This window comes from Sclerotinia sclerotiorum, genomic scaffold (assembly GCF_000146945.2).
Source record: "Sclerotinia sclerotiorum 1980 UF-70 scaffold_4 genomic scaffold, whole genome shotgun sequence".
Classification (NCBI taxonomy): domain Eukaryota; kingdom Fungi; phylum Ascomycota; class Leotiomycetes; order Helotiales; family Sclerotiniaceae; genus Sclerotinia; species Sclerotinia sclerotiorum.
In genome coordinates this window covers 756,224-767,167 of record NW_001820832.1, presented here as the reverse complement: position 1 = coordinate 767,167, position 10,944 = coordinate 756,224, and the positions used below count along the sequence as shown (strand labels likewise).

At 40.6% G+C, this 10,944-nt stretch overlaps 3 protein-coding genes across 3 annotated transcripts; all 3 read right to left on the bottom strand.

The window, feature by feature from the left end:
• Positions 1 to 792: 792 nt before the first annotated feature.
• SS1G_03380 (hypothetical protein) lies at positions 793 to 4,196 on the bottom strand (the record flags this gene model as incomplete). The annotated part of the gene is made up of 3 exons (XM_001595241.1): positions 793 to 2,946; positions 3,130 to 3,968; positions 4,175 to 4,196. 3 exons carry the CDS (start codon positions 4,194 to 4,196, stop codon positions 793 to 795), a joined length of 3,015 nt encoding a protein of 1,004 aa, XP_001595291.1.
• A 756-nt stretch (positions 4,197 to 4,952) lies between these two features.
• On the bottom strand, positions 4,953 to 6,401 carry SS1G_03379 (predicted protein; the record flags this gene model as incomplete). Its single annotated transcript, XM_001595240.1, has 1 exon — positions 4,953 to 6,401. The coding sequence occupies one exon, from the start codon at positions 6,399 to 6,401 to the stop codon at positions 4,953 to 4,955; it is 1,449 nt and encodes a 482-aa protein (XP_001595290.1).
• Positions 6,402 to 7,869: 1,468 nt separating this feature from the next.
• On the bottom strand, positions 7,870 to 8,871 carry SS1G_03378 (predicted protein; the record flags this gene model as incomplete). Its single annotated transcript, XM_001595239.1, has 1 exon — positions 7,870 to 8,871. The coding sequence occupies one exon, from the start codon at positions 8,869 to 8,871 to the stop codon at positions 7,870 to 7,872; it is 1,002 nt and encodes a 333-aa protein (XP_001595289.1).
• Positions 8,872 to 10,944: the final 2,073 nt, after the last annotated feature.

The window sequence follows — 10,944 nt, the reverse complement described above, 5'->3', positions numbered from 1 at the left end:
AGGCACAGATAGGTAAGGTTACTCAACAACCGAGCTACTAGCTAGCTAGTGACAACTTCTACCTAGCTACTAACAGCTCTGAACTCAAACAACAGCTTCAACTAATAGCTAGCTAATAGCTAAAGCTGACAGCTTAGGAATGAATCATTAAAGAGCTCTACTTCTAACTCTAACATAACTCTAATTCTACCCTTCAATCTAATTCCTAATTCCAATTCCGAGGTTGATTTCAATTTCAATTCTTACAACATAACTCACAACTTTATACATCAAAATATAATACAATACAATACCTAGTGCTTAAATCAAATAAATATTCTTCTTCCAAACCCCTCTTTTTTTTTTAAAAAAAATATTACTCTTATATTTTTATATCAAAATTTATTAATTTATAATAATTTTTATAATTCTTGATGATAAATTAATGTTACGAGGTTTGCCGTCTAGATCATGTGGAAGTGCTCTAGGCTCTCGAGGTGGTTTATAACTAGGCGTCAAACAGGGACTTAAAGTAATGACAATAATGCAATTCGTAACTAATAGTAGAGTATACTAAATGATTGATCTTGAGCACGAAGCTCTATACAACGGAAATCTATCTTGATTATATAGACCTTCGTGCCTCGTTAAAAAACCGATGGCTATAAACTGTGACGGAAAAGTCGTAAACGGAGTCAATTCAATTACTTAGAATCTAAAACTAAAGAACTAAGAAGATTCTAAGTAAGGAGGTCTTTATATACAGGGCTAGTGCACGTGAGCCACTAGTGGGATAACAACCGTCACGTAACATCACCCCCCCCTTCTGAAAAAGCTCGCCCTCGAGCTTTCATCCATCGCTTTATTGTCGGCTAGCTCATCATAATCATCCCTTCCTTCCTCATACATCTTAATCCACTCCATAAGTAGTGCTGGGGGGCCAAACTGAGTTGGGTGTGCTAGGTGAAATTCACGCAGCTTATGAGGTGCATACATAAAGTTTGAGGCAGGGTAGAATGTAGGATCCGGATCATGATTGAGCCAGGATACTCGATACCTTACTTGTTTGTGCCAGCTTCTAGACGCAAGTATATCGTCAACTTCCCACTCTTCTTCACCACTAATATTGATTGGGGGGCTAGGATCAGTGTGCTGGCCAGGAAGCGGGTCGTCAGCTGCTTTGCGGAGCTTTTCGGGCGGGAAGGTATCATGAATCTTCATTGAGCTAGGTAGCTCCAGCCGATAGGAATGACCTTTCTTTTCGAGAATCTTGAAGGGTCCTGAAACTGGGTTGTCTAGCTTTCTAGAGGGACGCTGAGTTGTGTAATACCGGGTATCCAACCAAACCTTGTTACCAACATCGAAATCGACTTCTCGACGATGCTTATTAGCTTGATTAGTCATTCGTTCCTGGGATAGAATGATTTGTCGACGAGCTAATGCTTGAGCATCGTGAAGACTTCGAGCTAATGAGCGAGCTTCTTCGATATTAATCTTGTCTTTAGGTTCGGTAGACTGTATTCGCCAATCCCATAGATCTCTAGGGGGAAATCCATGAACAACTTCGAAGGGGGTAAGGCCTCCAAGGGAATCATGTGGAAGAGTAAGTTGAGCATAATCCATCATAGGTAACAAATCTGACCAATTAGTTTGGTAGTAATCGACAAAGGGGCGTAGCCGTTGTGTCAAATACTGATTATAGATCTCTGTTTGGCCATCGGTTTGAGGATGATCAGTTGAACTGAGCTTGATCTGTGTTCCTAGAATAGTGTTGAACTCTTTCCAAAACGTTGAAATGAAGACGGAGCCTCGATCTGAGAGCATAGTAAGGGGAGGACCAAAGTAGCGATAAATGTGATATATATAAAGCTGAGCCATTTCCTTGGTGATGATTGTGTTCCTGCAGGGTATAGTAATAGCTTGTTTGCTGAAACGATCAATAATGACTAATATATTATCATATCCATGCTTATCCTTATTGAAGCTACAATAGTCCATCGTAACATGTTCCCAGGGACGAGTGGGGGCAGGGAGTGGATGAAGGAGTCCGGGGATCTTATCTCTTGGAACCTTAGAACGTCGACACATATGACAGTTGCGAATGTATTGCTTTACATAAGCGCTTATGCCTCGCCAATAGTAACGACGGCTTAACATAACGATCGTTTTGTTCACACTTGGGTGCGCTGTAAACACTTGATCATGCACTTCGCGAATAAGAAGAGTGCGCAGGTTGTCGGTGTCAGGGACGATTAATCGGTCCTGGTAGAGCAGTAATCCTTCATCGAGGGTGAAGTGAGGGTCACCTTTGCTTGCTTGAATACGAAGAGGTTGTAATGATTTTGAATTGCGATTTGCCTGAAGAACTCGTGCTACAATACTAAGGTCGGGAGCTATAGGTGCAAGATCGATAGCATCCACTAGCTTTTCGGAAGTAGTATCAAGGCGTAGTTCGTCTGTTAGGATACGAGGGTCAAACTGATTATCCTTTATGAGCTGTTGAAGACGATTGGCTTTCTTGGTGCGATTTTGATCATCGAGTTCGTTATCCCGCCTTGTAAGGGCATCAGCAAGAGGGTTATCCTTGCCAGGGCGGTATGCGATGATAAAGTTGTAGTCGGCCAAGAGCTCAGCCCATCGGGCTTGACGAGCATTGAGGGTCTTCGAAGTCATAAAGTATTCTAATGCTTTGTGATCAGTGAAAACGCGGATCTGGTGCGGGGTGCTAGTGAGCTCAGCACGCCAGTTCTTGAATCCTTTAATGATCGCTAGCATCTCCTTGTCATGAACCTCGTAGTTCAATTCAGCTGGTGCCATAGTTTTCGAATAATAGGCTACAGGCAACCAGTCTTCTCCGTGTTTCTGAGATAGCACACAAGCTACCACACCATCAGAAGCATCTGTTTCGAGCATGCATTCTAGTTCAGGATCGTAGTGTTGTAGAAGCGGTGCTGAGGTGAGTGCAGCCTTGAGTGTATCAAAAGCGTAAGCACAAGAGGAATCAAATCGAAAGGGTACATTCGCACGGGTTAAATCCACCAATGGTTTCGCAATAACACCATATCTTTTTATGAACCGGCGGTAAAAGTTACAAAATCCTAGAAAAGATTGTATTCCTCTTACTGTGGAGGGGTATTGCCAACTTCTTACAACGTCAACTTTCTCCGGATCTACCTCAATTCCTTCAGTAGAGATGATAAATCCGAGGTATTTCGTCTTAGTGATATTGAACTCGCATTTCTTGATATCAGCTTGAAGGCCAGCGTTACGCAAACGTTCAAGCACTAGCTTGACTTGATATTCATGCTCGAGAGGATCATTAGAGTAAATGAGAATATCATCAAGATATGCAGTACAAAAGATATCAAGGTAATCGAAAAGGACTTCGTTCATATAACGTTGATAAGTTGCAGGTCCGTTAGTTAAACCAAAAGGTAAGACTTTCATCTTGTATGCACCATATCGTGTACGGAAGGTGGTCAATTCCTCAGAGTCGGGGTCCATTCTGATGCGATGGAAAGCTTGTCGGATATCCAGCTTCGTGAAAATCTTAGCATGAGTGATCCTAGCCAGAGTTTCGTCGATAAGTGGCAAGGGATATCGATCTTTCCGAGTGAGGGCATTAAGGGTACGATAATCGATACAAAGACGTAATCCTCCATTAGGTTTCTTGACAAAAAGAATAGGAGCAGCGAAAGGGGCCTGGCTAGGCTCGATGAATCCTTTGTCCAAATTATCCAGTATATAGGCTTTAACAGCTTCCAGCTCATCAAGTGACATCTTATAAAGAGGGCTGTATTTGAGAGCTCTCTCACCATCTCCTTCGAGTATTATTTTGTGATCGTAGGAGCGGTGAGGGGGAAGAACATTGGATTCGGCTTTTGAGAATACATCAGCATAGTCGGCATATTGAGGAGGCACTGGTGGTTCATCATCGATCGAAGCTATCTGGAGGAGGGTAGCAGCAGCGAGCTTCCGATTATATTTAACTGAATCGAGAAGATCGTTAGTATCCTTCTCAGCTTGTTTTTCAGCAAGCAGTATATCAATCTCATATAAGCTAGTAGTGAATATTTCATCACTTAATTTGCGTTTAGCATAGAGATTGAAAGCAGGGCCTGAAATTGCAGCGATATCGATGAGGGGCGGAGTCACTCTTTTTCGTTTCAAGCAACTAGGGGTATATAAAGGTAACGGTGGTGGTTCTGAAGAGTCATTGTGTTTTGGGTGTAATGCTTGGTTCATGGCTTGTATGCGAATGGCAGTATCCTTTTGATGTGAATTGCCAAGGGAAGCTGGTATAGCTTCAGTGGCAACTGGAAGTGATTTAGAGTTTTCGCAACAAGTGATTTCGCCAAAAGCAATATGATTTTCGAGCTGTTGCTGGCGGCGGTGTTCGTATTTTCGATAGGCGGCGTCGATTCTACGGTCTCTAGCATACATATCGTTTTGATGTGCTATGTTGATCTGATTCGTTTTGATTTGAGCAGGATCAAGGTAGATTAAGCGACGGTAGCTAGGAGTAGGTGGGTAATTGGATGGCCAATCAAGGCGCCGATTGTAGCAATCAAGCTTAACACGATGTTCAGAGAGCCAGGTGCGTCCAAGGATAGCCTTGTGAGCACCTAAAGAAGTGATTAAAAAAGGAGTGTAGGATTGAATTCGATGGTCAATCACCAATGTGAAAATAACATAATGGGAAATAGGTTCTCCTTCTTGGCCATTATAGCCACGAACAGGAATAGACCTAGGGAGAGGTTTAATGAAATAGTGAAGCGCAGGGCGAAGAAAACGAAGAAAAGAACGATCGATAAAGGCATAGCCATTAGCTCCTGAGTCCATGAGTATAGGAGTTTGATAGGCAAGTCCATCCTTACAGAGGGTAGCTTTGATTGTCATGCTTTCACCTCCAAGGAGCTTGCTAAGATCCAAATATCTCATGTCTCGGATCTGGCCTAGAAAGGAGTCTTTCTCTAGGCGTCGTCTTTTGCTCTCGAGGGCTGTGGTTCGTCATCTTCAGAGGCTTCGTTGTCGGTGTGATCGATAGGGTTTAACTCATTAATACGAGGAGTATCTCTTCGTTCGAACTTTACATTCGGTTTCTCGCTATCTTGACGGATGCGGTGATTATCGGGATTATTACCTTTTGGATGACCACTGCGAGAAGGTATAAAGAGTTGAGAAGGTGGAGTATCAGGTTGTAGACGGTCGGTGTTGCGATTGCTACTAGATTGCTTAATTGGATGCTCTTCTTGATTATTCTTTTTTCCTTGGGATTTAGAATAGCGAACTGCCGGGGGATCGCGGTAAGCACCAAAACTTTTACCAGTTGTAACTTCTTGGGAACGAAACTCTTGATCGAAATGAGTTAGGGAATCGACATAATCTTGCAGAGAGGTTGTCTTCCGGTAATCATTAGCGGCGAAAGAGCGAAGGCGGAGGGGGACTTTCCTCCGTAAATCAATACGAAGAGTTTTCTCATCATGAATCTGAGCTTGGCTAGCCAGAGATCGGAACTGATGGTAAAACGTCCGAAATTCTTCATGCTTAGTCATTGCCAGCTCTTGATACTTATCATTCGCTTTTTCGGCTTTTGAGGGGTCGGAAAGGAAATTGACGACCAGGTCAATTAACTCTTCTGCAGTTGCAGCTAGATCTCGAAGCCAATAAGGCTCCAAGAAAGTACGGGCGGTTCCTTCCACGTTGTCCATAACATATGCCATTCGGATCAGTTCGGAATTGAATGCATAGTTGTATTGCTGGAAGCGAACTTCAATATTCTTTCGCCATAACTCCGGTGAGATATCTGGCTCCACTCCTGTATTTAGCTTTGCAGATAAAAGTGGGATCTTGTCGGGTCTTGTAGAAGCGATCGACGAAACAGGGGTACTAAAACGATTGTCTGCAACAGGTGGTGCAGATGCGAAAGAAACGTTCCTACCCAAAGGCGGGGCAGAACTCTCCGGATTGGTAGATTCTCTTTCGATGCTTGGAATCGTATGACTTGGGGATGCACCTTGCTGTAGTAATGGCCGATTTCGGGCTTCTCTTTCCTTGACTGCCTCAAATTCTTGTATAATCTCCGCACGGAGGCGTGCTTCCAATTCATCTCTCATCAGCTGGTATTGCGGATGTTCGTGTAGATCCGATAGTTGAGAAGATGGCGACGCAGCGGTCTTTTGGATCTTCGAAACCGGAGTTCTTTTTGGAGGCATATTGCTGTACTCGAAAGGTTCCGATAATCGCGTAGTTGGTGAGCTCCTCTCAGAATCAGTGGTAGAAGAAGTAGGTTCCTCGGCGTCAACTTGAATAGTAGAACGAAGAAATCGTGGGGTCCTAATTAAAGGGTCACGAGAGGTAGTAGAAAGATTTTGCGTAAAAGGGTTTTCAGTCTTCTTAGGCGACTGTCTTGTATTTACCATTCTTCAGCGGTATCGAATGCCACTGGAATAGGTCTTCTCTATAAGTCGGAAACGATGATTTTATCCAACAGAGGTATTAAGAATGTGGATATTGTTCAAGAGGCCGTCGCCGGCTGTAGGAATAAATGAGTTTTAGATAATGTGACGGAAAAGTCGTAAACGGAGTCAATTCAATTACTTAGAATCTAAAACTAAAGAACTAAGAAGATTCTAAGTAAGGAGGTCTTTATATACAGGGCTAGTGCACGTGAGCCACTAGTGGGATAACAACCGTCACGTAACATAAACCCGACAATTCGATCACCGCAAAACCGATCTCGATTTGTCGGTTTCTTGATCATGTGATCAAGAACGTGACCTATGTTACTGTCCGACGTAACAATTAATATGAAAAAATATAATTAAAAATATAATTAAATCTTTAAATATAAAAGTTTATTATATAATTATTCTTAATAAAGATTTATAAATTTAAAATCTTTTAATTTTAATTTAATTTAATTTAATATATATAAAATTTATAATAAAATTTATATATTCTTTTTACTTATATTTAATACTTTTAAATTTATATAATATATATAATTTAAAATTTAAAATTATTATCATTAAGAAAGTATATAAATATGAATATAAATATTCAAAGTGGTAAAAACTCAAGATAAAAAATTAAAAAATAAAGATCAAAATTCTTCTTCTCAGACTCTTTTATACTTTCTTTTACTTTGCTTTACACACTAGCTGACTGGACTTGATCACTTTCAAATTGTGATCAAAAGGGTGTTTATAGACCAGCAATTGTATTTAACTTAGAATCTACAGGTGAAGAGCACCTGTAGATGGGGATAGCTACTCTATATATACACAAATGAATGGCCTAGCCGCAATGGCTAGGCAAAAAGAAGTCATATTTATTCCTCCAATGATCTTACTTTACCGATAACCATTGATACCTAGTACTTGTCTGGATCTGATCCTTAGGTCACCTAAATCGCATACTAATCTCGAGTAATCGTATCATGTGTGGACATGGTTAATGTACCTGAGGTTTCTTATATAATAAGGGTGGGAGGAAAGCAGGGATTTCCGTCACACAAATAATATAATATAATGTAATTAATTCCTTTTCCTTTCCGTTCCTTTCAGTATCTACCTATGTAGCTAATATATAATCGAATCATCTATTTCCTGTTATCAATCTCCTATCTGATATCTTATATCCTTAATTCCCATCATTATATAATGTAATGCTATACGCTGCAATACAATACAATCCAATACACAAACACAAAACGCAATATACCAATATACTAATCCCATTCATCTAACATATATGTATAAGCATATACGCATATGAGTGTATACAAAAAAGCACCTTTTCCCTTTCCCAACCAAACATAACACTCTCCCACCCACCCATCAAAGTAAAATAAACACTCCCCCTCCCCTCTTTCCTCAACAATCTATCCTAAAAATTCGCCGAAACATTCCCTCTACCCGGTTGATGATAATTCTCCAAGGTAGTCTGAAAAGGATTCGGCACAGCACCACCTTCATTCTTAATTTCATGACCCGCAGAAACCGGATCATAACCACCCATCAAACCATCATTCTCATCTTCCTTCTTTGTTCGACCCCAGACTCTCCACGCGACGATGAATAAACCTCCAAGAAGGATTGCTCCGCCGATTCCGACGACTACTCCGATGATTGTGTTTCGGGTTTTGGTGGACATGGATGAGGAGGATGAGGAGGATCCGACGGGTGTGAGGATGGCGGTTGTAGTGGCGTAGGCGGAGGGCGTAGAGGACGTCGTGTATTGAGATGTGAATGTACTTCCGCTTGCGGTAGTGACGACGGTTACGACGACGGGGGTGGCTGGGGGAGTGATGGTGATGCGGGAATAGGAGGTTGATTGGGATGTTGTAGTTTCGGATGTAGTAGTCTTGCTGGTTTTGCTAGTCTTGGTAGTGGCGCTAGATGTTGAAGTCGCAGTTGTTTTAGTTGTTTGATCATCTTTGGTAGTCTCAGCAGCAGTTGTTTGATCTGCTGCGGTTGTAGTTGATGATGACTCGGGGACGACTACTGGAGTTGATGCTGTAGTTTTCGTTGGTGTGGTTGTAGGTGCAGTAGTTGTGGTTGAAGTTGGAGTTGTGGGGGCCGGGGTTGGTGTAGTTGTTGTGGAAGTATCTTTAGTCTCTTTGCTAGTTGCTGCTGACGTCGTTGAAGTCGTAGATTTTGATGTTGTTGCTGCTGCTGCGGTTGTAGTATCTGAATCTGCGCCGCTCCCTGCAGTAGTTGTGGCAGCACTACTTCCTCCTGCTCCTCCTGCTCCAGCTGCCGCTGTGCCCACGGCAGCAGAACTCACATCTGTTTGTCTAATAAAGATAGCACGATCAATCCAAGTTGCTTGAGTGATGGCGAATATTATTGTCAATATTGACAATAACTTCAATGACTGGGAATACATGGTTAAAGATAATCGATCGTTATTCCCAGGTAATAGAAAACGAAAGATTTTTGTTTAAAGAGATCGAGGAGGGAAAGTCGTCTTGTGATCAGTTTCAGTGCTATGTATTTGTTCCGTTCGTATCCGAAGTGTTAGTGATTGATTGATTGAATGATGACTTGGTGAAGGAAGTGAGTGAATTTGTCACAAATAGATGAATGGTCTCAAACTTTGATTTTGGAATCAGTTTGAGGGAATGGAAGTGTGAGAGTATGAATGTGAGTGTGAATCTGAATCTGATTGTGATTTAATGTTGGTTATTTCGTAAAATAGAAAATAATCTTATTATTTAGATTATTGATTGATTGAGTCTTAACGAAAGTAGAAAGTACAGTAGGAATGGATTCAATTCATGAAACGAGAGATGTGAAAAGAGAAAAAGGATAATTTGATGATGGATGGATGGATGGATAGAAAGTGTTTTGTTTCCTTGACCAGGAGAAGAGAGAAAGGGTTCATGGCTCAAGGCTCAAGGCAAAAAAGCAAGACATTACTTACATACAGATCAATGGATTCGAGAACAAACCAAAATTTAATGTGGAGAAATAAATTTTTATTACGGAGTACAAAGTAAGGCGAAGGACGAAAGGCGGTTTTGAATGTGGCACTGTGGATAAATTTGATTTGACAGAGGAAAATCATTTGATTGTGTTACGTTACTCCTCCGTAATACCAAAATTATAAGGATGGATCTATCTTTGGTAATACGGAGTTTTTCTCAATTACCGAAGTAATTAATGCTGTAGTTATGGATGGGTGTGTATATATTATATAGTTTGTAAAAAGGTATAAAATAGGTCTTGTATTACCGAGTAACGCTGTAACTTGTATTAGAGTATTGATAATTCCAATATTTAGATACTGATTTTAGCATTTAGACTTACTCTGTACTCTGTAAATAGGAGGTAAGTAATAAGTTTACTGGTTGTAGATTGTAAGTTGTAAATTATATAATTATTATACAATTATACAATTATACACACCTTGAATAATACTACCACCTTGAATAATACCAACATAACCTGAAATTACAGGCTTCAAGGTTTCCCTCAAAACCCGGCCGTTCCTTTCCTTCCCAACCAGGTAATTATCTCATATGACCTCGGGATTGACAGACCTAATTTCTAATTTTAGCATTTTCTTTCTTTTCTTTCCGTCTCAGTTCGCTTCATCCCAAGGAGTAAAGGAAGTATGTACGGTAATGATAATCCCTTCATCATTTGATAGGTACACTAGTATTCAAGTGTCAGATGTCAGCTGCAGATATCAATCAAATTATTCATCCATCAATGATAAAATAATCATCATATCCAACATCCTACACTCAACATTATATACATACATACATACATACATACATCTCACTTTTCTACTTCCTACTCCCTACCCCTTCCTCACCATTTAAACCATCCCCTCATCCTCATCCTTATTCTCATCCTTATTCTCATCCTCATCCTCATCCCATCAATCCCAAACTCACATCTCCCAATCCCCAAGATCATCAGCCTCGTATTCTCAATAACCCAAGTAACCCAAGTAACCCAACAAATACAAGTATAACCCTCAAGCCTCAAGCCTCCAACCTCCAACCTCACACTTCCCTATACATCCCATCCCATCCCGTGCATACCTACATACACACAAGAAAACAAACCGTTTAAATTTCTTGGCCCACACAACAAATCAACCATCAATCGTCACACAATCAATTAATCAGCGAATCAATCAATCAATTATTTGTATTTCCACAAAATTAACCTTTCACCTTTTACCTTTTATTTTTTATTCCGTCGTTACCGTCATGATCACTCTTTATAGAGTAAGAGTACGCTGGTATTAACCTTATATGAATATTTCTTGGAAATTGAAAATATCAACAATACCTAGTGAAAAGCATATGAATGAATTGATACACATCACATCTTTCGAATTTCTCATTAGTGAATCCATTGTGTATACATGATACACAATACATACACAACCACTACAAATTTAATACGTCGACAATAGCCCTACATATCCACCTAATCACGG